Consider the following 26,713-nt stretch of genomic DNA (forward strand, 5'->3'; position numbering starts at 1 on the left):
AAACATTTTAAATTATCAACTATTGTGACTTATAATATTTTTTTTATGTAGTTTACAAATAGACAAATTTCATTTCAAAAAAATTGAAGATTCCCCGTCAAACTTAAATTGTTTGACTCTCGAAAAAACGAAAAGTGTTACATAAATTGGGACATAGGGTACTTTTTTCAGTCAATCCAAACGGGCTCTAAGAAGGTATATCAATTGGCTTATTTCAAGTAGCTCTTGGCTTTCAAAGCTCTTTTTTAATTTTGGAGGTGTTTTCAGAAAGACAAAGTGCATTTAAGCACTTACATTTAGGTCAAATAAGTACAAAAATAAGTTAAATGTCAAAAGTTGGGTATGACGAACTTATGACTTTCAACTTTTAACTTATAAGCTACTTTTAAAAAGCCAATCCAAACACCCCCTTAATTAACTTTTTATAAGAGATCTGGAAAAGGAAAATACAATAACTCTTAATCCTTGATTATACAATTACAGGGATTATAAACATTACTTTTAGGCTGGTAACATTAGTCTATAAATATCCACAGGTATACTATAAGCAAAAGTGTAGTACCCCTTCAAAAAAGTATTACATCTTACAGAATTTGATGCCTATAAACAACCTAGTACATCAAAGACGTCTTCTGGTCTAGCTAAAATATCTTGTTTACACCAAGAATAGAAATGAGCCAAGCAATTCATTCTTATCTTCTGAATGCTATTCTGTACATTCTGAAAGCTCCTATTGTTCATCTCTTTCCAAATTGTCCACCAAATGCATGTTTGGACAAACTTCCATCTCTCCTCCTTCTTTGACGTTCTTAACGCTTGTCTTCATGTTGGAGCATACATATTGTATATGCTCCTAGCTTGTCACCAAATGTAATTAATTCTGGACTCACAGTGATTTATTCGAACATCTACGAATTGATCATTGGAGTTGATGAAGCCAGTCATTATGCACCTGATTTTTGGGGCTAAATAAAATAACATACTTCTATTTTTTTGGTTCTTTCATGAAACACTTGATTCTAAAAGAAATTTGAATTGCAATCTGTTGTCACATATCAACTTTGTGCTGTTACTATAAATTTCAGTTTGGAACATTGGACCCTGAGCTTCCTGGTCACCTTCTTCTGGAACAGTATCAGGTAAGTCCTTGGATCATTCTTTTTAGTTTTATCCTGCTTAGCAACTATCTTCAATATCTTAAATAACTAAATTTAACGGCACAATTCAAAATGACGCAAAATCCTTACTGATATTAGCTCAACTAAGCTAGTTATATCACTACCATTCAGGCCCAATTGGTTTCTGCAGTTCGAACTGCATTGGACTCATCCTCTGGCCCTGTCCTATTGGAAGCAGGCTTGCAGCTCGCCACAAAGGTTGTTGATACTTAGATACATGCATCTAGTGGTGTAATTTAATTGATGCAAGTTTAAACGGGATCATGTGTGAATATTGCAGATATTGACATGTAAAATTGTTAGTCGAGATCAACTTGCTGTAAAGCGGATATTTTCATTGATTTCACGTCCTCTAAATGAATTCAATGACCTTTACTATCCATCCTTTGCAGAATGGGTCTCGTGCAAGGTTGGTTCTTTCACGTCCAAAATATTTGCGTACAACTGTTTTCTCTTTTCTCTAACATATTTATCAAATGTTCCAGATCAAAGTGAGACTCCTTACAGCACATGCCTCTCTGAAATGTTACACCTTTGCATTCTTGAAAAATCAACAAAAGGAGATTACTGATGAATATTTAGCTTTATTGCCTCTTTTCTCTGAGAGTTCAAAAATTCTTGGAATTTACTGGCTCTGTCTTCTGAAGGACTACAGCTATATTAGGACTCAATCATTTCCTAAAGAAAATGTGAGCTCATAGTTCGGTTTATGTTTGTCTTTTATAATTGATTTCATATCGCATGTCCAAATGGCCCTTAAAGTAGTTGCTCTTTCTTTCTCTCTCTCTTCTAATTCTGGCAATTTCTTTTCCATGTTCCTATATGCACTACATGCAGTGGAAACCATTTCTTGATGGGATTCAGTCTACACTAGTATCAACAAAGTTGATGGCATGTCTGGAAGAAGCTTGGCCACTGATCGTGCAAGCGGTGGCATTAGATGCAGTTCCTTTGAACACTTACATAAAAGGATCCTCAGAAACTGAAGAACAGTCTATTACAGACTTAATTTCGGGTTATAACATGGTTGAGTTGGGTTCAGAAGAATTTCAATTTTTGTGGGGCTTTGCTCTTCTTCTTCTATTTCAGGGGCAAGATTCGGTTCTTGATGAATCTAGGCTGCATATTGGCTCTGTCAATACCATATTAAGTGGTCGCTGTGTTAGTGATGAAGTAAAGTCAATTGCTTTGGAGTTGTGCGAAGTTGCTCTGCCTGTGTTTCAAGTCCTGTTAGCGGAGAGATTCTTTAGTGCAGGATTTCTCACTATGGATTCCTGTCAAGAAGTGCTGCAGGTACTTTCAGTGTCTTGTTCTTCATGCTAACTCGCTCTAATGTAGTTTGTTTGTTTGTTCTGTCTGATTCACATTATGGATGTTATATTTCTTGGGTGTGCATTTTAAGGTTCTGTAGACATCATATAAGTAATCAACTATGCAAAACCTTACATAGATATTGCCAATGATCAATTTATTCCTTCTTAGAGAATAGCAATGTTGTCATTCTTCAGCTTTTGACATTCTAATTCTGAACCTTGATTATCATCAAGCTTAAAATGCTAGTTTTAGCGATTGAATCTTGAAATTTTCTGACATGTGTTTTATTTGTGGGTTTGTGCAAATTGCTTACTTGGTAATGAGTAATGAAAGCTATAACCAATTAGTTACATGGTAATATGGAGTCACCAGAGCTATGATTTTGGAGTTCCTGTTACCCATTTTATGAAGCTAGAGTATGCATTTCGCACAGTAGATTAGGGAAGTTACCCATTCTTCTAGTATCCCAAAATCCTACTTCATTTCCTTCTTATCTTTTCTGATGCAGTTCTTTGGATGGATGGGTGGGTGGGTGGGAGAATCTTAGGGAAGTGCTAAATTATTATTCTAGTGAAAAAGGAGCAGGCAAATCGGTGGATTAACATTTTGGTTTCTTCACTGGGATGGTGTAGGAAGTGTTAGGTTAGATATTCTCATTTGATGTGCCTTTCGCGAAGTTTAATCAAAGCTCAAAATTTAATTGGATGCAGGTTTGCTTTTTCTCCATTTTTGTTGAAGATACGTGGGACAATTTTGCTATCTCTATTTTATCACAGGTAAAACATCCCATTTCATGTCATGATCATGCTATTACATTCAAGATGTAGTTAATGAAGGGTTTCTCCATCAATTTAAATGAAATTAATATGCACCCTGGTTTTATGTTTGTTGCCTTTAACTTTCTGCATTGCGTATGATTTCCTTTCATCTACGGCCTTTTGGTTGTTATTTTAAATATTCTTTTGTGTAATCTAAAGGACTTAATTGCAAAGTTCTTTTATGGTTTGACTTGGATGTATTTTCTTATAGTAGATGCAGGCACTTATTTCAACTGCTTATTTATATGTGCATAAGAGCCCCATAAAGATCTGTCTTTTTAACTTCTTATTTCTTTCGGTTTGTTTGATAGATTGCGCAGAAATGTCCGTTGGATTTCCTAAAGACTGAAAGTTTTGTGTATTTAGTATCAGAACTTTATTTGGCGCTTCTTTTTAAATCCTTCTCAAGGTACCACTTCTTTTCAATGAAGTCAAATTACCTTATTCATGAACAGTAACAAAAAGTAATTTTGAACTAACTTGCTTTCTTTTTGTCAGTGCAACTTCTCAATACCATTTAAGCTGGGACGATACTGTTTCTGCCTTACTTACCACAGCACCAACACTTTTAAAACAATATGAGCCAAAGGTGCGTGTCATGTTTTACAGAGGGTTCCTTGTGGTCTCTAGTAAATACTTTTAAGCTTCTACTGCTTCCACGTCTCAATTTTTTATCTCTTGATAATTAATCATTTTTCTATGGTTTTCATGCAGATGGGTTTGAAATCAATTTTGGCTTTTCTTTTGGTTGGTTACAAGTGCATTGAAAGGGCTTCAACCGAAATTTCTCTTTCAAGAGTTCATGATTTTGTCCAGTGTCTAACTTCTGTAATGAAAACATATGTTACTGGTAAGCAATTCTCATAATTCAGGTCCTTCCTCTTTAGATTATTAGGCTGCAAAGAAAGCTTTAGAGCTTGTTTTAATTAGCATCTTGTTCAGTCTAGTACTCAAAATAAACTCTTTCCCCAATGCATGGAGTCAGTTTATTTAATGTGTGTTTCTTTTCCCATGAAAAAATCAATCAAATATGCCTTGATCTCAAATTGGTCAGGGTCGGCTATACAACTCCTCTATCCATTTCACTCTATTCTGGTTCTTGTCAATCCAGCATTAAATAATTTGTCAGTTAATGGAAATTAGGCTCCAAACTAGAGATCCTTCAAATCTGGAAATTCTTGGAAACATGAAAAAAAAAATATTCTTGAGCCAGATTGTGAGCTCCATAATCTAGAGAGAGTGCAGTTTTCCATTTATTAATTTCCAATCTTGAAGTAGTCCACAATAACTTATTTATCGTACTTGAGTGATGGTTATTTGCTTTAAATACAGATATCTCTGAACTTGGAAATGACAGCATTGGTTATTTGATGACAATAACAAGAACTTGTCTGACTACGAGTGTTATTTTGGCTGAGAATTGCACTAAAGGAATTCATCAGCTTGAGAATAAGAGGTCCAACTTGCATAAACTGCTGCTGTTGAAGCTTGCTCTCTCTCTTGAACAGACTACTTCATTTGCTAAATTAGCTTTTGAAATTCAACTTCTCAAAGAAAACCAAGGATGTAAGCCAGTATTTTATGCCATGATATGCAATGCCACCCGGTGCTTCAGGAGTGCTCTTACTGATCCTGACATTCAGGTAAGCAGATCTTGTTTCAAATGATACTTTTTGTTCACTGGTTAGCGAACATAATTTGTCTACTGCAGGTCCAAGCAATTGGGTTGCAAATACTGAAAGGTGTGCTAACAAGGAAAATCAATTCGGAGTCTTACTCATTCTTCATATTCTTTGTTGGGGAACTTGTTGAAGACCTTGGATCTGTAATCCAGAAACTCTTTAAGGTAGACAAAGTTCAGTTTTATGTATTTTCCACGTGTAAAAGTTAAATTCTTGTATTTGGCGCCAGGGGCTGGGGTGGACAATAGATTTGAATTTCGCTTTCTTGCATAACCTGATACTTTTCTATTGGATGGCAGACACCTATGAGCAGGGAAGTGGTGGCTATTGCTGGGGAGTGTTTGAAGGTTTCAATGCTTCTCCAGACACTCTCAAGAACTAATGAGTGTCAGAAATGCCTAATGAATCTGTTTTTGGAAGCTGTTCTCCTTTTTACAACGTCAGAGAATTCTTCTCAGGTTCTGCTATATATAAAACTTATGTTTGAAGGTTTTAATGCCTTCTTCACTGGCTGATTGTTCTTGTTTACATTGTAGGAAGCACGTGATTTAAAGATCACAGCTATAAAATTGGTTACACAACTGGCTCAACTCCCTGACTCATCTGCTTGTATCAAGGAGGTTTTACTGACAATGCCAATGATCAGAAGACAACAATTGCAGGTTATAACTTTATTATAAATATGTGGTCTTTCTTGATGCTCTCAAGTTCTTCTGATAGTGTAACATTGACACGTAAAGGTAACTGTAGAGGTTAAGAACCTTGGACTCCCTCCGTTTAAAAAAAAAGACCTCATTTCCTTTTTAATATGTTTCAAAAAGAATGACCCATTTTCTTTTTTAGCAGCACTTTAACTTGAACTTTCAAAGTGGCATGTTTAAGACCACAAAATTAAAGGTCAATTTAGTAAATTTGACATAACATTAATTTAGAACCACAAGATTTAAAAGTCTCTTTTTCCTTTCTTAAACTTCGTTCAAAGTCAAACTAGAACATTCTTTTTGAAAAGGGGAGAGTATTACTTTCATAACTTGTTTTAGTATTAATTAAATGATATTGTGGTTAGTTTCTTTTTGGGTGGACAAAATTCTGATCATTGTTTAATTTGTTGTCTTAAATGAATTTGGAACTTGATTGGAATACAGTTATATTTGAAAGCGCATCAAAAAATTTCTGATGTTTCAAAACAGTAGTAGCACAGAGATTGTCACAAGGGAGTGCTTCTCTTATGCAGGGTCCACCAGCCCTTTCCTTTCTTTCGGGATTTTGACTGCGAAATCTGGCATTAAGGTTTTAGCTGGAGATATTTTCCTCTCTTAACACTAAAGTCTGGCAGTAAACTATGGCTTTAAAGGATTTTATAGTTTTATGCATGTATTGAGTGGCTCAATATGAGTTAATACAGTTTTGGTTAGCAGAAACCAATAGGCTATTCATAGTAATGAATGTTATGCTTGCAGGATATAATACGTGCTTCTGTGATGCAAGACCAGAACCAGAAACAAGTCAATTCCACTGGACCATCTTTTATTATCAAACTGCCTGCTAAAATAGAGGAAAATAGAAAAGAGGAAATTATTGTTTCAGCTCCTTGCAGTGAAGAGGTGGAGGACAATTCCGAGGAAGAGGAAGAAGACGATTGGGATACTTTTCAGTCTTTTCCTTCTACTGATGAAGTTGATCATACTAAAACTGAGTTCCAAGATTCTCGCTCAATTGAAAACACAATTTCAGATGGTGGTTTTAAGGGAGAATCCATTTCTGTACCACAGGATGAGGTAGAAGAAACTACTGATACAATTTCAGATGGTGGCTTGAAGGGAGAAACTATTTCAATACCTGAGGATGAGGTAGGAGAAATTACTGCTAAAAATCAAATGGCTAGTGATGATGAGACTCTGTCAGGCAATGCAGATAGCAGCAACCAGACACAGGATCTTAATGGTTCCAAAGATGGCTTCTGTGATGACAAGTTATCTGATGCTCACCACATGGAGAAGGATAGAGCAGTGTTACGCCACAGTGATGTGATCTTGCCTGATTCTCAGTCTGAGGTAGGAGAAGGCCCTGAAACATGTGAAAACCTGCAGGTCCAAAAGAGAACAGGCGGCAATTTGTCTTCTGAAGTGGGGGAACATGCTGAAGATGTAAAAGCACATGGTTCCTTTTATGAGGATCATCAGAGAAGTAGAGAGGAATCTAGTGAAACAAATAAAGGTACTTTGCCTAATCTTCAACCTTCTGAAATACAAAGCATGCCACTTGATGACCGCAATGAAGACATGAAAGAACAAACTACACTTGATGATCACCATGAGGATGAGGAAATGAGAGACACCACCTCAATCAAGGATCACCAAGAAGGGAAGGATTTGAAAGACACAACCTCACTCGAGGATCACCATGAGGAGAAGGATTTGAAAGACACAACCTCACTCGAGGATCACCATGAGGAGAAGGATTTGAAAGACACAACTTCGCTGAAGAATCACCATGAGGAGAGAAAAACAGATGAGGAAGATCAATGTTCTAATATAGATTTGTCTGAGCAGTCTCCTAAAAAGTTGGAACAAACTACACTTGATGATCACCATGAGGATAAGGATATGAGAGATATAACCTCGGTCAAGGATCAGCATGCGGAGAAGGATATGAAAGACCCGGCCTCCCCCAAGGATTACCATGAGGAAAGAAAAACAGAAAATGAAGACCTATGTTCCGATACAGATTTGTCTGAGCGGTTACCTAAAGATTTTGAACAAACTACACTTGATCACCATAAAGAGAGAAATGCAGAGAACAAAGACCAGCGTTGTAATATAGAATTGGCCAAGCAGTCTCCTAAAAATTTAGAAGGTGACGAAGACGAAAAATGATGACCACGTTAAAATTGCCTACAAAAGTCTAGTGCCTCTTTTGACCCAAAATGATTAGCAGGAAACAGTTGAAGCTTATAATGGTCCAGTAGGCTGTATATTGAAGTTTAAAATACAGGGACACCAAAATCAGGAGAGGTCTCCACAAAGGTTTATGTAAAGTTAGTATAATTGTTGACAATGTTTGGCAATATTTATTGAACCTAGAAGAACTATTTTAGTGCTGCGTGACGTTTAGGTTTTTTAATTGTAAAGATATTCTTCTCCATGAATGTACTGCAGTGTGCTTAATATTGTGTATCAGCTAATGATTTTTTGATAGAGAGATCAGAGATGTATCATTAAATTTTCATATGCAATCAAGTCATTTGACAGAGCCATGTTTTTAACACAACGATTGTTTCCTCTATGTTTAAGGCAATTTTAAAAAAAAATATCAACGTAAGACGTAATTATTACTTCATTGCCATTTTGTTTCTTAGATATTTCGCCTTTAAACTTTGAAAAACGTAAGAACAGCACACACCATTATTCGGTTAGGAGTTGAATGAAAACCCAATTTCTTTCAGTGGCTCTTTTGGAAATTAATCAGCGTTAGTATTTTTGACATGGTGTTTTTCTATAATTGTTTATGACGTAATAAAAAAAACGTTTAAAAATTATATGACACGGAAAAGAAAATTAAATGAATTTTATAAAGTAAAAATAAATTAAAGCAACAAATTATTATTCCCTCAATTTCAAAAAAGAATGTCCTATTTGCTTTTTAGTTTATTTAAAAAAAAAAAAAAACTCATTTCCTTTTTTTAGTAATAATTTAATTTTTAAATTTCACATAGACCAGGTTTCATTCGGTTTAAAGCGGGTTCAATGATTAAATTAAAAACAAAAGGGGTTTCCAATATTCAATAGCTCCTCGGAGCATATGACGGCGCAGCGCCCGTAAAGACTACGACTATCGTTCCGTTAGTATCTTGTTGAATTCCAAAAGACCCTTCAACTGCAGTAACTGATCAATGGTGATGGAGGAGAAGCCAAAGAAGCTATTAATTTTATATGCATCTGAGACTGGTAATGCTATAGACGCCGCTGAGCGTCTTGGCCGTGAAGCTGAGCGTAGAGGATGCCCCGTCTTGTTGCTCTCTGTTGATGATTTTGACCCTGTAATTCTCCTTTCCTCTTCTCATTGCTTCAGAAACAATTACACGTCTAATTAGTTTTTCATTCTTTTTGTTAGAGTTCTCTACCGGACCAAGAAATTGTGATCTTTGTGGTCTCAACTACAGGTCAAGGGGAAAACCCAGACTCGATTAAGGTTTGTTTGTTATCCTTCTTGTATGTTTATAAGTTCCTTGGTCTTTCTTGTAGGTGTAACACTTACATAATTGTTATTTTTTTTCTTTTTTTTTTTTTTCTTTTCTTGCCTTTTCTTGTAGGTGTTTTGGAAGTTTCTCTTGCAAAGGAATCTTACCCAGACCTGGCTTAGTAGAGTCAACTATGCTGTGTTTGGTTTGGGTGATTCAGGCTACCAGAAATATAATGTACACACTCGCTCTACCTAATACTACTTTTCATTGTTTATCTGCTATTTTAGCTTAAGATTTTCCAAAAGCAACTCATTCTGATTTGAAGATTTGGACTGGTTCAGTTCGCCCAGAGAATCTTGATGTCTATAATTTCAATTTGATAGGTATCCCATAGCACAAAGTCCAGATATGGGTTCTTAATGAATCATGTAATCAATATGCAGTTATACCATTCTCTTAAAGAATACAAGATTATGACTAGGACCAATGTCATTAGCTTTTGTGACTTAACAAGAGTTCAAATTTTATGCACTAATGTAAGGTGAATAATTTAATTCTAATATTTATAACAGCGAAATGGTTGATGACTACTATCTTAATCCTTCACCAAATTACGAACTGTCACCAGCAATATATTCATTTCAAACAGCTGAAATCCATAACTAATATAATGGAAGAAAGTGGTAAAGCACTGTATGGAACAGAGAAGTCGCAAAAATGATTCGTCAGAGATTGACTAGGCTTTTATGTTTTAACATGCTTTCATTGTTGCTACATAGGAGGAACAGGGGTATGTAATCTTCTATCTACATCCTTTAAATATTTGCAATGCCCATGCATACAACAAGAATATGCTTTCAAGAGACATCTCCATACAACTAGGTCGATTCTAACAAGGTCTACTCACCTTCATAACATTCAAAGAAAACCATGGCTACATATAATCATATAAAGACCTTATGGAAATAGGTAATTATCCCCCACTTGGGATTTAAGCCCACACGTGTATTTCGAACATCAAAATTCATCATAACAAGGAATATCATCAAGTCCAACCAGCAAATCATCAAAACAGGAAAATCTAGAAATTTTCATAGTTAACCAAAAAAAAACATACCGGAGGGAAATATGGATATCACTCTTGATCACCCTTGCGACAAAGGAAGCCTATCGTCAGATATGCAAGAACTTTAATGTGCTTTAAGACACTTAGAGGTGTCATTGTTTCTTCTAAGAATGAATATCCTTCTTGACAGTTCTTATTTAACTGTGCACCACTAGTTTATGTTGACAAAAGGGGGAATTGGGGAAAAAGAAAAAGAAAACATGATATTAGGAGACGTCAACTGTACTGACAGAACAGCCCCAGAACTGTGGAAAGAGAATGGTACTCTGAGGAGAAATGGTAATAGCAGAAAGAAAACCCTTAAGGTTTAATCTTCCTACTTTTCTTTTTGCAACTCTTTTTACTCCTCCAGCTTTTTCGCTTTTTCTGAAATACTCCCTCAGTCCGGTATTGTTTGTCATGGTTTCTATTTTTAGGGTCAAACTATAAAAACTTTAACTAACATTTTAAGATGTATTTTTTCAATCATATTAATATGCAAAAAATTGCAAGTTATAGTACTTTTCATGTAGTTTTAGAATATCTAATTTTTTTGTTTAAAATATCAAATTAATGTGATCTAATTCAACTTTGAAAATTAGTCAAGTTGACTTTCAAAAAGCGCAACATGAAAAACAATACCGGACGAAGGGAGTATAATCTGGCCTGTCTTATGGTGTTTTAGGCTCATCAGATATGTTATTGAAATTACTTTTCAACTTTGTCTTTCCATAAGATATATTCATTCCCTTTATAACAAAGACAGGTAGTGATTCGGTCAATATCTGTGCTTTGTGTTTCTAGATGACTTTATTGCTTGTCAACTGATTTGTTGCCCTAGCAAATATTTAATCTAGAAAACTTAGCTTTATGAAATTATGTATTCCATCTTTGAGTGGCGATGTATGGATTTTATTGCTGCAGTTCGTTGCAAAGAAACTTGACAAAAGACTTTCAGATCTTGGTGCGACAGCAGTGGTGGAAAGAGGTCTGGGAGATGATCAGCACCCTTCAGGGTATTGTTAACTTTTAATCTTGTAGAGGAATAGTAGATTTATTTTGCCTGATCATCTGCGCGATTCCTGCATCAAGATCTGGCCTTCTGCACTGATAATGCACATGTTTTGTTGTAGATTGGTTGAATCAGGAAACCACTCATAATGAAATAGGGTCTGAATTTCATCACGTATCCTGTTTAGCTTGTTCTTTTCTTCTGCTGTTTCATCATCTTTTGTTTTTTTTGCTCTTCTTTTGCCTCTTTTGTGTGGAGAATGTAAGGATTAAAATGTACTTCCCTAAGACGGTGATAACAATTCTTTACAGGTATAGCAGAAGGCAAAAGTATTCCCTTCTACTCCTGTAGGAATTCCAATTCCATAAATGCTAACAGTGATGATTCAGCCTCATCTATGAATTCCTTGCACCAAAAGTAAAACAAAATCAGTAACAATTAAAAAAAATGCAATTAAACTTGATCATTTGGATTGAGTTAACAGTATCTTCAAAGCACCTTGTTGAACTGAAAAATAATTTTTTTTTTTTTGACGACAAGGGAACGCGCAGCCGTTACCCTTTTTGGGTGCGCACAGGGTAAAACCCTGCTCTTATGTAATAGCTCGCAAACTACATATGAGAGGTAACCCGCACCAGCTCGACCCAGAAGGCAAACCTCTTGCTTTCGCTGGCAAGGGGTTTCGAACTTGAGACCTCCAACATGGAAGTCCCAAGCTCAAATACTGGGCCATTCCGAAGGGTGAAAAATAATTTTTTTGAAATAATCAAAAGCACCTTTCTGTTTCCTTCTGTTGAAACAAGCGTGTTGTTTCATTATCTTTCGCAATTGTTAAGAAGGAGAATCGAATGTGATATACAGGATGATTATTTGTCGATTAAATATTTATTCAACTAAATCACAGGGATTGAATGGCATTAAACTTCTTCAATCTAACTCTTCAGGAGACAGATCTAAAAGAATTTGCATGTTAGGATCTTGAGTCTTCCTAGTTTTGTAGGTAATGGAATTTAAGAATGCAGAAGTTTTTGCTCTCTAGGTGATTGAAGTTGATTACATGTGCTGTAGCTTCTTTACTTTAGGAATACAATGGCTTTACTGCTTCGGAGAGGCTGCTCACCTGCTTATGTTGAGTGCTCCTCTTTCTTCGTTCCTTCTGAATTTTTTTCAAATACTCTAGCAGAATTTCAGGTTAGAGGGGCAGGGATGTTGAAGAGGGTAGAGGGGAGGCTCATTATCCACTGAGTTTCAAAGATGAACAGACCGGATTTCTCAGTTATCATAAAAAAGAATTTTAGGAACTGCTCTTTGTCTATCACCTTATGTGTGTTCACTCTATCATGTCATTCATCTGGTTATCATCGGTGCCCTAAAGAATGTCTTGTTATTTAGCCGCTGTTCTATTCAAAGGTTGAATTGATGCATCAAATTTCCTTTTGCAGGTATGAAGGTGCTCTGGATCCTTGGATGTCCACCTTGTGGAAAGCATTATACCAAAAAGATCCGAAATTATTTCCTAAAGGTCCAGAATTGATGACTTCAAATATGAGTTTGATGGATCAACCTAAAGTGCAGATTACTTATCATGATGTTGCTGAAGGGACTTCAAACTTTTCATCCATCCCAGGTAACTTGCTAAATTTTACTTGAGGAATCAACATCTGCTTTAAACTTCAGGTCATTGTAGGTTCAGAGTTCTGGCTGACAGTCAATAAAATTTCAGTGCATGAAAGCATATATAAGCCTGGATTTATGGAGAAATTATCCCCTATAAGAAAAGTATATAAAAAAAACCCTTTAATGATACAAAAGAGAACTCATACATACTTTTTCTGTTTTTTTGATAAGTAGAACTCATACATAAGTTTTTGTAGTTTGTTCTGCACCTTCAGGACTATCAGTAATTTTTTACTTGTTATCTTCTCACTAATGAGCTTTGGAAAATCATTTTCTTTCTATTATCTTGATGCATGAGTGCATCTAATTATTGTTTCTTGTGCTTTTGCTAATTGTTTTTCTGAATAAGCTGGAGTGTTTCTTATTTGTTGTATGGATTTTTTGGCCTAAAGGCTTCTGTAGTGGTCTTTCAACAAGTAGTGGTGGTAAAACCTGTGAATTTGCAGATGTCAAGCTTCTCGAAATGCAGATTGAGAGCACGCGCTTCATACTGCCAGGAAAACTTTCTGGAAAGTACAGTCCCGAGTGCTTCTTAAAAATGGTACACGATCTCTATATACATTTCTTAGATATGTGTCAATGTATGCACTGTAGCTGTCGCATGTGGAAGTTGAATAGATCCTGCTCCTGAAACTGAGATTTTTGTTGTGGATTCACTTGTGATTTTTACCTATGTACTGTAGCTGTCGCATGTGGAAGTTGAATAGCTCCTGCTCCTGAAACAGAGATTTTTGTTGTGGATTCACTTGTGATTTTTACCTAGAAAAAGTGATTGTAAAAAATTGTTAGTGTCTCTATAGAAGAGTAGCATATATTCTGAGCATCTCTGAGCTCAAACAGAAATGACATATAATTGATATCATCCCTGAATATATCATAATTAGTGTCATTCAGTTGAGGAATATTATTTTTTTCATTAACCTATGCACTGTTTTTCCTTGTGAGAAGTCCTTATTGCAGAAATATGGCACCAAAAACCCACTAAAAAGATGTTGCCAACACTTGTTTGAATATATAACTCTCTGTATCTATCTATCTCTATATCTCTCTCTTCAAAGGTGATGGTTGTGATGTAGGCATTGATATATTCTTTTTTTATTCACCTTATTGATGTAGGTTAAAAATGATCCATTAAGTAAGGCTGGCTCTGGGAAAGATGTCCGCCATTTTGAATTTGAAGCTGTTTCATCTGTAAGTGCTGGTACATTCTAATCTCTCTTTTACTCCTTTCACCTCATATGATCCTTTTGATGATTTCCTTTGTGATCTCAGAGTATTCAGTACGAGGTTGGTGATGTTCTTCATATTCTCCCTGGCCAAGATGCTGCAGCTGTAGATGCTTTCATAAACCGCTGTAATTTGAACCCTACATCATATATCCGAGTATGTACTTGTCTACTTTCTTGACTCTCTTGCTGTCTCTAGGACCCTACTCCTTCAAATCTTCCTCCTAGACATTATTTTGTATTCATGCATCTGTGAAGGTGTTTATTGTGTAATTTTTATGGACTGTGATTTGCATGATTTACCTATGTTAATATGGATCTATTATCACATGGATTGTAAGTATTTGGAAATGTTAAGTGCAACTCAAAGGAAAAGCATACAAGTATTGCAAAGGATTTGGGATATGGTAGACCAGGGAGCATTACCTTGTGGTAAAGACCCTGAACCTCTAATTTGGGATTTAATTAATCAAGGGAGCAAGTGAGAAAGGACCACTACTGGGCTCCTGAGTAGCGCATTTGTGGACTGCAGTTTACCATATTAGAAAGACCAAAAATAAGGAGTTCAAACTTCAATTAATTAAAGAGATACAATTAAAGTGAAAATGCATTAGTACCACTGAGGGGTCCTATTCTGAACTTTCTTAAAACAGAATAAATAACAGTTTATTCTGTGGATCACTGTGCCAGCATGTATTCTGTGGGCTGGGTGGGAAGGAAGGAAGGGGTTTTAGGTGTTTGAAGATGAGTCGGCAGCTGTTCATAGACTAAAATACACTGTCCAAGTATTTTAGCTTTAGGGGGTTTATATGAAGATTGTATATGACTGCTACTTTACTTCACTTCCTAAGCTCCATATGAGTACCTGTCCCCTTCTTGTGCTACTTTTGCTAATAAAATTTAACTTCAAAAACTACAGTAGGATGGAAACTTTTCGAAGTTGAAGAGGTCAAAAATAGAGGCACCACCAAAACCTCCTTCTAGGAGAGTTAAGATGGTTGTGGGGGGGGGGGGGGGTGATGAGGGGGAATGTATTAGCACTTCTTGTGAGGGGATCATATACAAAAATAGGTTAGATCACTTCATTTTCTAGGATAAATTCCTGAGGTCTTGTTAATAAAAGCATTGAAGTAGTTGAACTTTTGCTTTGGATAAGTTAATGAGAACATGTCTCTACCTCCACGAGGTAAGGCTTGCGTACACACTACCCTACTTAGACGACCCCACTTGTGGGATTTCGCTGGATATGTTGTTGTTGTTGAAGTTAATGAGACCATGTATATAAATCTGTTCTACGATGAGGATTTGAGATTTATCATCTCTTTTCTTTTCTTCCTTCTTTATGGTGAGATAGGGGTTTGAAAATGTCAGCAATTTATCAATTGAAAAGGCAGATTATCATCAATGTATGAACTCTTCTATATTTTATATATTTATTTATTTATTTGGGGAGGCGGGGGTAGTTAATAGGATTTTTGTTACGAAAGTAATAGTTAAAACTCAAAAAAAGGAACTCTTCAATTCTGATATTACTATATGAACATTTTTCCAGGTTCAGGCTAATGATAATAAAGAAATTGAACAAAGTTATGATTTGAGAAATACATTGAAGGTCCCTGTAAGATTAAAAACTTTTGTGGAACTGGCAATGGATGTTGCATCAGCTTCCCCGAGACGATATTTCTTTGAGGTAAGACATGGAATGTCTGAATTTCTTATTTGTTCTTATGTGTATATCCCATGACATTGTTTAATTAATATCTTCTGCTGTTGTCTTTGTATGTGCCTAGACTTCACTGATGCATCTTGTGTTCATCTGTTTTTTGCTGCTTGGGGAATAGCATGTTATGCATGATCACCACATATCGTAGTAATTTGATAAGCCATTCGGATCGTTGACTTCTTCAGGTTATGAGTTATTTTGCTACTGCCGAACATGAGAAGGAGAGGCTTCAATACTTTGCCTCACCAGAAGGAAGAGATGATCTTTATGAGTACAATCAGAAGGAACGAAGAACTGTACTGGAGGTAATGAAAATATTTCCACTCTTTGTATAGATTAATGAAGTTGCCTTGGAGTGGTCATTGACATTTCCCCTACTGTTGGGTTCTTCAATAATATGGTTTCTCTTATGGTAGATTTTTGTTTCATGGAATGTATAGGTACTATAGTTTAAGAAGACATACTAAGAAGCAAGAAGTTGGCCCAGTTCTTTTGGAAGCGAAACTGGTTAGCCAACGTTAACCCTGTCATACATGCACATTACAGCATCTGATTGTCAAATTAGAAAATAGCTCGAGTTTTTATTTGGTCTAGTAAAATCAGTCAGACTCTAAATGTGAAATCTGGAAATCAGCACATCTTCCACTACTCCCTTTACTTGCGAGCAATGAAAGCTTGATATGTTAGTTAGGTAACCAACACTATTTTAAGTTGAAGTATGGGACAAAAAGCTAAGAGACTCCGCGTTTTTGTTTTGGAAAACATGTAGACGCTCGATCTTTCTCCTCTAGAATGATCCTCCTAAATAATAATGCCTTCTCATGCAAGCTGACCCACCTTTATTTTTAAAAATGCCCATGTGTGGTTAACTTATCGATTCACAGGAGATAATTTTTTGATTTGGAAGTAAATTTTAAAAATGTTTCTGCTGATAATGCCTCATTTTCTTACTGTTTGATATTTTTCTATTTTCCATATTGTATTGCAGGTATTGGATGATTTTCCATCCGTTCAGATGCCTTTTGAATGGTTGGTTCAGTTGGTACCTCCACTAAAAACTAGGGCTTTTTCCATCTCTTCTTCTCACTCAGCTCATCCAAACCAAGTGCATTTAACTGTTAGTGTGGTATCGTGGACAACACCTTATAAGAGGAAGCGCACGGGTCTTTGCTCGTCATGGTTAGCTGAACTTGATCCTCAGAAAAGTATGGTTATTGGAGTAATTTATTCCTAATTCCTTTACCTCTTGTAACTCTTTGATGATGGTTTTTGGGTTATGTCAAACAGGTGTCCTCATACCGGCATGGTTTCAAAAAGGTTCTCTTCCTTCCCCTCCACCTTCACTTCCTCTTATTCTAATTGGACCTGGCACAGGGTGTGCACCTTTTCGTGGATTTGTGGAGGAAAGAGCCCTTCAGAGTCAATCCGGTCCTACTGCTCCCATTCTTTTCTTCTTTGGTTGTAGAAATGAAGAAAATGACTTCTTATACCGAGATTTTTGGTTGTTGCATTCACAAAAGGGTGGAGTCCTTTCTGAAGAAAAAGGTGGCGGTTTTTTGGCTGCCTTCTCCAGAGACCAGCAACAGAAGGTTTATGTGCAGCATAAAATGAGAGAAGAAAGCTTTAAGATATGGAATCTATTAACCGAAGGGGCAGCTGTGTATGTTGCAGGCTCTGCCGATAAAATGCCTTCTGATGTGCTGTTGGCATTTGAAGAAATTGTATCTAAAGAAGGCGGGGTTCCAAAGGAAGCTGCAGTGAAGTGGCTTAGGGCATTGGAAAAGGCAGGCAAGTATCATGTCGAAGCATGGTCTTAACCGCTGCTTGTATTTTTCCATCTTCACCTAAAAACTTTGGGATGAAGAGCCAAAAATCTGTGCCCTTTTCAGCAAAAAAAGCTGGTTTTATCGAGAGAACAGAGTGTTTCAGAAGAAAGAACCGCTTGATCATTGCCTAGGATAGGGGTTCTATCTCATTTGGAGAGGACTTTTGTCTGCTTGTCAGAAAAAAGTACAATTGGAGCTGTAAATCCAGAGAACTCCCTAATTGCTATTATAGTGCGACATTTGTGTTGGGAAAATAGTATTTATGTTTTGACTTTTGAGAATTGAATTCATCTGAGGTTGAGGATCATTGAGATGTAGCATTTCTCATTATGTAATCCCAAAATAAACAGATAAAAAACAAGGTTGGACCTTCAGAAGTATATTTATGTTTTCAAGCAGCATGATTGATTTCTTTAGCATGGAATGACATTTAAACGTATTTTGGCAATATTACTGATTGATTAAGCTTATATACCTTGAAAGACTTTCTCTGAAGATAGATTTAAAAGCAAAGTGTGGTGAAGTGATTAAGGCGTATTCATTTTTAACAATCAACATGGTGATTGATGATCAAGAAGTTATAATTTAAACGGTAATGCAACACGATCAGATTTAGTGACTTGTTACCCAATTGAGTTCCCTATTCCTGTTAGCTATGCAAAATAAAAGTTTCAAAGAGCTCATCAGACATCACTATTAACTAGAGATCTTGATTTGAACTGCGGCAAAATAGAGTGACAGAGTGCACTAAATAACATGGAATAAGAAAATCCTATTCCTGGAGGTCTCGTAATTACTCCAAAAATGAAAAAATTGGCACAGATGGATTTATTTTTTTCGAAATTGGAAGGAGAAAAAATCGAATCTTCTAAAAGAATTGTAGGGAGCATAAGTTATTTATATAAATGTACTACTCATGTTTTCTGCAGAACATGTGTGATTGTTTACTGATCTACATATACCTGTATGTTCCTGTCTACGCTAAAAGTTCAACAACCCCCTACTCCCCAACATACTCACAAGCAAATTCTTAGCTAAGAAAAGAATATGAAGGTAGCAGTTCATCCCTGAATAGCTTCTGTCACATGCAGCTGCTCTATCATTGTTTCCTAGCGAATGCGTTATGGTTACATGATTTCAAAGATGCGTGTCAGTCAACCATGCCTTAATCCTTTCCCTTAGTAGACTTTGATGGATCCAAACAAGTCTTGCTAGTAGTGCTGCTGTTGATAGGAGAAGCATCAGTTCTTATGTACTATCTGACTACCCTTCAATATGACAACTGAATCTGCTTTTATGCCTTGTTAAGACCCCTCTTCACCTGTAATGGTAACAATAAGTAATGTCATGTCATTTGAAGTTCCAATCTTCTTCTTTTTTTGAAGTAAGAATCTGAAGCTTCACTCATAACTAGTGATTGCGAAGATACCTTTAGCACATTCATTTTCACTGTTAACCTCTGGCTTTGATTGTGATATGTGACAAGTCTCAGCCTCTACACACAGAGTGATACCACAATCAGCAGCAATATCATTAAGCATATCGCGTCTTTTCCCTGACCCTGTGTGACGTCTTGATAGCTTGGGTATCATCTGGAGAAATTTTCATGATCAGATTAGTTCAGTCAGAAGTCTATCTCCTGTGGATTCTAGGGACGAGAGATTAAATTCAGCTGTCCTACCTTTGGCTGCACGCTACAATTATTTCTTAATTCAACACATTGAGCTGCAAATTCATTCCCATATCTTGAGGTGAAAACCTCACGAAGTTCATGCAGCTCTGGGAATTCTCCCCATCTTGAAGCTGCATATATCAAGCTTGAGATTGCCTCTGCTAGCTCCTCAGGACATTCCCTGTTTAAACATTCGCGGGCATATTGTCAGAGGAGATGCACCAGTCTAGCTAGTTGCAGATTTTGATAATGATATATAAAAGCAAGTAATACTCACCCTTTAGTTTTTATGAGTACTCTTTTTTCTATTAGGAGATGGCAATATTTTTCCATCATTGTAAGTGCATCTACAGTGTTCTGTTCCTTGATAACAAGTTCGACCTGAAAATAGTGAAAATGATCAGAAGTTGAATTGCTTGAGTTGAGAAGAGGAATGTAATGGGGTACATTTCTTGGAACTCACTCGATGAAGAGCATCTTCTTGGCGACCAAGATGTAGTAGTTGAGTAACATCAGAACGAGCAAGTGAGCACCTAACTTGGTGTTGCTTTTTGAGAATGGAAATTCTTGAGATGGCAAGGTTAGACAGTGTTGTAACTTTTGATGCCTTGAATTTTCCTCCAAAGAATCCCATGTTTGTTTTCTGTTTATCAAGTGTCTTGGGAACTTTGCTACTTACTAGTAAGAAATTTTTGTTGCAATTGAAGAAGTCGTCAAGTTGAAGTAGACAAATTGATTTCTTAATTCCCTTATGTTTGATAACGTGTTGAGACTCAATTATTTCAACTTTTGAACTTGTCAACAACTATATTCAATTCATGAATGGTTGATGGCTGTCTTGGAACATGTCACTTTCCATTTTAACTAATACTTTGAATCGCTGATGTTCAATTTGCCAAATTGTTAAAAGGACTAATAGTGTTGAAAGAGACCTAGCAGTCTTTTTACACTTTCTCCTGTTCACTATCTGATATAGACGTTTTCCTGTTTATTAACCAGTCCAACAGCTATTTAGTGCTGACTTTTTCAACATGATTGTTTTTTTTTTTTGCACTTTTTTCTTGATTCACTCTACAAATGAATGTCGTAGAAATATATCTATGGTTCTGACTTCCAACAGAGTTGATTGAGTTGCCGCTTCTAGATCAACCAAAGAAATTGTAGAACTCTTCCTCTATTTTGAAGTTTTTGAAGAACCATGTAAAAGAAACCAACGGATTATAAACACAAAAAATACCTAGTACAAGGCAAGAAATCGATTTGGCAACTATCGTAGGCCATAACCGCCACCCAAATCAAAGCAAAAAAAAAAGGATGCCTAGCTTTAAGGAAAGAAGAAAGACTTGCAGGAACGATTTGACTGATATAATATGAATCATTGTACAAAAGGGTCCAAGGACAAAAGAGCTTGCAGGACGGTTTGACTGATATAATATGATCCATTATACAAAAGGGGCCGAGTATCCAAGGCTTACTGCTGCGAATGAGTAAAATAAAATGTACTCCACATTGCAAGATAAATAGCAAGTCGTGCAGATTTAAAATGAAGAGCAGTAAAACAACTAAGAATGGAAACTATAACAGGTCAATAGCACTATGTTATATCCATGTCACTCGTCAAACTCATGCAAGTGATCTAACAGATAGTTAGCAGCCAGCTCCTCATTTTTGTTGCAGGCGAAGTATACTTCCAATACTAAAGCTCGATCAAACCCCATAGCTTCAAGCTGCCAAAACAACATCACCAACCACAGTGGACAAGTACAAGAAAATGAGGTTAGCTGACGAAAAAAAAATTGCAAATCAGCATTTTCAGATATCAAAGTAAAGGCATTCACAGTAAACCATCGATAATTGCATTTACATAAAACTTTATTTGATGCAAGCTAAAGAGGACAAATAAATAACCTACACGTTCAATAGCCTCCCGCTCTTCAGGTGTAACAGTCACAGCTTGTGGTATTGCACCTGCTGTCTGCCCTAACACATTCCTGATACACCATATAATGAGAAAATCAGTCTCGCATTCAGACACAAGATGGTAAAGAAAGAATCTAGAATAGATAGAACATATAAAACCAGCTATTAAATGCAGTCCACTCAAAGCACTTTTAGTAGAAAAATAGATCCATCCCAAATCAAAAGAAGAAGAATACCAAATGTTCTTACCCCTCCCCTTCAACAGGTTCATTAATGAGGCGCAGGAAGTCCGGTTGATGTTCTTGAATAAGCCGCATCAAATGTGGATTTTGCTTACCCAACTCCTGGAGCATAGGCTGCAGATAACACACATCACGGTTCAAGCATGTCTGAAAATGCTAGGAGCAAACAAACTGATCATAGCATATAATATCCCATACCTGCAATATCTGCGGATTGGCTTGCACCATTGCTCTAAGGGCCTGGAACTGTTAATGAAGAAGGATATGAAATTGTGATTTCAAACAAATAAAATCTAACTTGCAGAAAGCGTATAACCCACCTGTGGACTATTGCGTAGAAAATCCAAATTTCCAGCACCGGCATTTGAACCAGCATTTGTTAAGCCCTGATTGCGTAAATACAATTTTAGGACAACGTCACAACAAATGACTAGGCAAATTTAAATTTCTGGTATATTTACTACCTGAGGAAACAGATCTAGAGGATTAGCATTTGGTCCACTGGAAGGAACTGCTAGTTGTGAAGCATCCTGAGCTGCAGGGTTTATAGCCTGAGCACTGGCAGGAGCAGTAACGGCAGGAGCAGCAGGTGCACGGGCAACAGGCGGAATTTCAGTTTGTTCAGGAATACCCTGAAAGAAATCGATATTGATATGTTTCCAGTATAGATCAAAGATGCAAGCACAGAAAATAAAATGCATACCCATGTCTGCCTGAATAAGACTACAAACAGGGATCATATAATTATATTTTCTTACTTCATGAATTCAGTACTATTTCCTAAGAAAAACTGGTTTAAATGAATATGAAGCTCTAGGGATGAATAAACTATAAATGCAATGCAATGCACAAGGTTTAAGAGTGCATGTTTTGGGTGACCTGGAAAAAACCTCATGGAAGGGCATTTGAGGAGCAGGAAAATATTCAATGCTACACAATAAGAACAATTTGCCATTTTATGTGTATGATTGGCGCAAGCAAGCAACCTTGTTTATACAGATGACTGGATGGGAATTTTAGAAACTGTTTTTTTGCAGTGAACTTCCTCTCTAGTAGACAGATGACACTCTACTATTTTCCTCCAGTACGACTAATATACATTACATAAATCAAATGAATATTTAAAATTCCGTGTCCAATCAAACACCGTTATGTAAATCAAATAGAGGGAATAACTCATGATCAAAAATCAATGAACAAATTGAAGAAAAGGAGAGAAGGTTCTCTCCAAGGTACTAGCATGAAGAAGGTGAATCAATCCTGCATCACTCAAACATTAACCAGACAACTGGATTCATCATTTAACCAATAAACTGGGAAATATTGGAAGAAAAATATGCCCAATTTTTGGATGACAGAAGCCAGGAAAAGAGAAGGATAGCAAAGATAGCAAAGACAGCAAAGGGAAGTGGTCATGCAGAAAGGGGAACAAATCAAACACTGAACTACATAATATGCCAATTCTCTTGCACCACCAACGTAGCATAAATTTGAATGTACCTCTTAGCAAAATCTAACCAGGAATGAGGTGCAAAAAAGGAACACGAAGAAAGATCTCAAAAGCAAAGATAGCTGCAGACTCACAGAATACAAGTAATCAACAGCTCTCTCTGGATTGTTATATGCTGCACGCAAAGCACGCACAACTGTATCCCTATCCCAGCTTCCCCCACCCATATCAAGAATCTGTTGAACTGTGGTCTCCAAGTTACTTCCAGCAACAAGGTTTGATGCTGCTTGGTCATACACGTCTGTTACAGAACTGTTTGACAGAAAGGAACAATAGTCAAGTAAAGACGAGACTAATCACACAGTAAGGACGAATATAATCAAGGCCAATTCCCTAAACCAAGCATGTTGTATGTATTCACCTAGCAGCAGCAGGCACAGGGGCAGGAGTAGGAGCAGACTCAGAAGCAGATTGTGGACTGCAGAGCAAGCATATCTCAATACTAAACCAACAGAAATTCAAGTAACAGCCGACCAGTGAGTCAAATCAAAGATACCAGGAGGAGAAACTTACAGTGCAGCAGTAGCTTGAGGTGTTGTTATCGTCTGTCTAGCTTGGTCAGTGGAACCGTCAGGTTGTGCCTAGTCATTCAGATTGATATCAGCTCTCAAAATCTAGATTAACATAACTATCTTTCAATTGTTCAAGTAAAATATTGTTGCACTTGCTACACGGAAATGGCATGTGAAATGATACTTCACAAGAGAAAGAAAATATGGCCATTCTGCAAAGCACTAATGTCCTTATTCTCTTTCTGCAATAAATTATGTTACAAAAATGACTTAAAACCTTATTTTTAAAAAAAGACTTAAATGTAGTCTCAACTCTCAAGCATAAAACCAGGGGTGAACATCGCCATACCAGCCAATGGATAAAAGTGCATAAATGCATCTTAAACGAAGAAATATTTTATTTTGAAAGCAACGAGGAAGGAGGCAATGATGCAAGCAATCAAGAAAAAACTGAACCCGTGAAGGTAATGAAGCTCTCACCGTATTTGAAAGAGCTGCTGATATAGATGAGGTTCCAGTTGATGAGACCTTATTCTACAATTACCGCAAAAAATATGGACAGTACCAGCATTAGACAAGATGTAAATATACACATTCACACAACTCACAGCCAAACAATATAAAAGCTTATTGCTCAACACATGCTAGGACAGTCACTACCTTGGAAAGCATAATGACCACAAAACTATTTTCAGCAACTTTGTTTTCCTCAAGCGTCGTAGTGTCCTTGAGAACTTTACCCTGATGGATAAGCATCTGTTGTGCAGCAGGGTAGACATCTTGCCCCTGAACTGATTCTATGTTTTTCTTCACATCCGCAACCTGAATAATTAGCCATATTGGTACATCAGCTTCTGCAAAAAGGAAAAAAGAAAAAGCATGGGGAGGAGGAAGGGGAGGGGGAGAGTGACCCAATTTATAGAATATAGACACCCTAAATAAAATTGAGTTCAAAACAAATTAGGAAACCCAAACCCAATTGAATTAGATTCCCACGCGTAGAAAAAAAAACTGCACCACCTTATTTTGTTGCTGCCGCTGATGTGGTGTCTTTATGACATGTGACAGCTGAATAAGATTTACGAAGAACTTCGTGTTGCCACCAAGCAACAGAGAGGCGCCCTTTTTGTTAATGCGAGAGGAGGTAGGGTATGAGGGTCATCAATTCTAAGAAGCCGTAATCATTCTTTATGGTGACCTTATTAAACTAACGGTAATCAATACACTCCCTAAAGGAACCATCCTAAAAACTACACCGCCTTATTTTGTTGCTGCCGCTGATGTGGTGTCTTTATGACGCGTGGCAGCTGAAAAAGATTTACGAAGAACTTCGCTTTGCCGCCAAGCAACAGAGAGGCGCCCTTTTTGTTAATGCGAGAGGAGGTAGGGTATGAGGGTCATCAATTCTAAGAAGCCGTAATCATTCTTTATGGTGACCTTATCAATACACTCCCTAAAGGAACCATCCTAAAATAAATGCACTAACTTATTTTGTTGCTGCCGCTGATGTGGTGTCTTTATGACGTGTGGCAGCTGAAAAAGATTTATGAAGAACTTCGCTTTGCCCCCTAGCAACAGAGAGGCGCCCTTTTTGTTAATGCAAGAGGAGGTAGGGTATGAGGGTCATCAATTCTAAGAAGGCGTAATCATTCTTTATGGTGACCTTATTCAACTAATGGTAATCAATATACTCCCTAAAGGAACCATCCTAAAATAAATGCACCGCCTTATTTTGTTGCTGCCGCTGATGTGGTGTCTTTATCACACGTGGCAGCTGCAAAAGATTTACAAAGAACAGCGCTTAGCCGCCAAGCAACAGAGAGGCGCCCTTTTTGTAAATGTGAGAGGAGGTCGGGGATGAGCGTGTCATCAATTCTAAGAAGGGGTAGTTATTCTTTAATCTTTATGATGACTTCATTCAACTAACGATAATCAATACACTCCCTAAAGGTGAATAATGCAGCTTCTCATGCATTGGATGATGAAGAACTATCCTATGATCACCTCCTCTCCCCCCCCCCCCCAAAAAAAAAAGAAAGGAAGATAAACTATACCCAAGCTTGTACCTCTTGAACAAACAACAACTTGAAGTTCTTTTTTGCAACCTAACTTGTGTGCAACTAGTTCAATTAACGGTGGCCATTATACAAAATCTCACAGAAAGCATTCTTACAACACCAGAAGCAAGTAATTGATACTTATAGTTGAGTACTGTAATGCTTCCAGTGCAGCAATTAAATTAAAACTACTAACTGGCAAACAATTATCCGTGTAACACCAAATTGAGTACTAGTCCTAGCAGTCACATAAGGATGTCCCCAGAAAACTTAATAAGCAGGATTAACGCGTATACTAGAGAGCATAATTTGGAGTCGAAGAAAAACAGATATACATTCAGAACTACTAGAGTAACGCCCTAAAACCACATGAGCTGCCACTCAAAACCCTAATCAGACCTCAATGCCGCTAAAAGACATTCAATTTGATACACACATTAGATTGCGCGTGAATAAGCACATCCAAGAAGCATATACAATTGAAAAATCAGAGAAAAAGGTTGTTAATTACGCTATCTTCCGGTTTCACTTCGATCTCAAAGTGCGTGCCTTTCAAAGTCTTCACGAAAATCTTCATCTTCAAGCTCTTGTTTACCCGTTAATCTTCTTATTTTGAAACCGGCACGAGAAATTACCGGCCGTCGCCGGCGGAATGTTCGGAGAGAGCAAAAAATTCCGAAGTCGGAGTCACAGTGAAATCGTAGCTGATGTGTCTGACGTAATTTATATAACCTTAGAAAGGCAATTATTTGGTGACCCGACAGTCTTTGACAGCCCATATACCACCAATAATATGATGCCACGTAAGGGAAATTTTCCGCATGTTCTTCATTGACAGCCGTCTCCTGTCTAATCATATCGAAGTTAAAAATAAAAAAATTAAGTTTTTAAAAGATTTCATCAAATTTTTTCATGGAATTTGAAATTAATTTTTAAAAATCTATAGTCAAACACTAACATAAGTTTTAACTTAAATTTTGTTACTTTATTCATCCAATTTAGCGTGTAATGTAACATTATAAAAAAGAATAAAATAAAAAATATATTTATTGGTAA

At 36.8% G+C, this 26,713-nt stretch overlaps 4 protein-coding genes across 10 annotated transcripts in view; 2 read left to right on the plus strand and 2 right to left on the minus strand.

The window, feature by feature from the left end:
• LOC101247084 (protein SWEETIE) overlaps window positions 1–8,193 on the plus strand; it is a 31,431-nt gene extending 23,238 nt beyond the window's left edge. For all 3 annotated transcript variants that reach the window (XM_004232323.5, XM_010318036.3, XM_019212411.3), the window contains 14 exons: window positions 1,086–1,139; window positions 1,290–1,376; window positions 1,459–1,587; window positions 1,664–1,867; window positions 2,016–2,471; window positions 3,203–3,268; window positions 3,622–3,719; window positions 3,809–3,899; window positions 4,025–4,160; window positions 4,643–4,953; window positions 5,022–5,156; window positions 5,292–5,450; window positions 5,529–5,654; window positions 6,453–8,193. In XM_004232323.5, the coding sequence (XP_004232371.1) occupies window positions 1,086–1,139; window positions 1,290–1,376; window positions 1,459–1,587; window positions 1,664–1,867; window positions 2,016–2,471; window positions 3,203–3,268; window positions 3,622–3,719; window positions 3,809–3,899; window positions 4,025–4,160; window positions 4,643–4,953; window positions 5,022–5,156; window positions 5,292–5,450; window positions 5,529–5,654; window positions 6,453–7,868 (3,468 nt within the window). In that variant the 3' untranslated portion in view covers window positions 7,869–8,193. The remainder of the gene's footprint in view (window positions 1–1,085; window positions 1,140–1,289; window positions 1,377–1,458; window positions 1,588–1,663; window positions 1,868–2,015; window positions 2,472–3,202; window positions 3,269–3,621; window positions 3,720–3,808; window positions 3,900–4,024; window positions 4,161–4,642; window positions 4,954–5,021; window positions 5,157–5,291; window positions 5,451–5,528; window positions 5,655–6,452) is intronic.
• A 528-nt stretch (window positions 8,194–8,721) lies between these two features.
• On the plus strand, window positions 8,722–18,160 carry LOC101246585 (NADPH-dependent diflavin oxidoreductase 1). 5 transcript variants are annotated; one of them, XM_069294529.1, is made up of 13 exons: window positions 8,779–9,031; window positions 9,106–9,183; window positions 9,305–9,409; window positions 11,205–11,296; window positions 12,735–12,919; window positions 13,416–13,510; window positions 14,086–14,160; window positions 14,242–14,352; window positions 15,748–15,885; window positions 16,104–16,223; window positions 16,359–16,425; window positions 16,907–17,123; window positions 17,206–18,160. In XM_069294529.1, the coding sequence occupies exons 10-13, from the start codon at window positions 16,132–16,134 to the stop codon at window positions 17,733–17,735; spliced, it is 906 nt and encodes a 301-aa protein (XP_069150630.1). In that variant the 5' UTR covers window positions 8,779–9,031; window positions 9,106–9,183; window positions 9,305–9,409; window positions 11,205–11,296; window positions 12,735–12,919; window positions 13,416–13,510; window positions 14,086–14,160; window positions 14,242–14,352; window positions 15,748–15,885; window positions 16,104–16,131; the 3' UTR covers window positions 17,736–18,160. The 5 variants fall into 5 exon arrangements, with proteins under 5 accessions (XP_004232370.1, XP_004232369.1, XP_025885322.1 ...); XM_004232322.5 differs by lacking the exon at window positions 16,359–16,425 and having other exon boundaries at window positions 8,722–9,031; XM_004232321.5 differs by lacking the exon at window positions 16,359–16,425 and having other exon boundaries at window positions 8,732–9,031; window positions 13,362–13,510.
• A 461-nt stretch (window positions 18,161–18,621) lies between these two features.
• Window positions 18,622–20,740, minus strand: LOC101246301 (uncharacterized). Its single transcript, XM_004232320.5, has 5 exons — window positions 19,880–20,740; window positions 19,694–19,797; window positions 19,426–19,597; window positions 19,174–19,336; window positions 18,622–19,065 (listed from the first exon to the last, which is right to left on the minus strand). Exons 1-5 carry the CDS (start codon window positions 20,048–20,050, stop codon window positions 19,049–19,051), a joined length of 627 nt encoding a protein of 208 aa, XP_004232368.1. The 5' UTR covers window positions 20,051–20,740; the 3' UTR covers window positions 18,622–19,048.
• Window positions 20,741–20,807: 67 nt separating this feature from the next.
• RAD23d (ubiquitin receptor RAD23d) lies at window positions 20,808–26,368 on the minus strand. The gene is made up of 12 exons (NM_001319149.1): window positions 26,169–26,368; window positions 24,261–24,422; window positions 24,081–24,134; window positions 23,602–23,669; window positions 23,450–23,506; window positions 23,163–23,340; window positions 22,043–22,210; window positions 21,899–21,964; window positions 21,777–21,824; window positions 21,586–21,692; window positions 21,329–21,407; window positions 20,808–21,143 (listed from the first exon to the last, which is right to left on the minus strand). The coding sequence occupies exons 1-12, from the start codon at window positions 26,232–26,234 to the stop codon at window positions 21,027–21,029; spliced, it is 1,170 nt and encodes a 389-aa protein (NP_001306078.1). The 5' UTR covers window positions 26,235–26,368; the 3' UTR covers window positions 20,808–21,026.
• Between the last annotated feature and the right edge of the window lie 345 nt (window positions 26,369–26,713).

Source organism: Solanum lycopersicum, chromosome 2 (assembly GCF_036512215.1).
Source record: "Solanum lycopersicum chromosome 2, SLM_r2.1".
NCBI lineage: Eukaryota > Viridiplantae > Streptophyta > Magnoliopsida > Solanales > Solanaceae > Solanum > Solanum lycopersicum.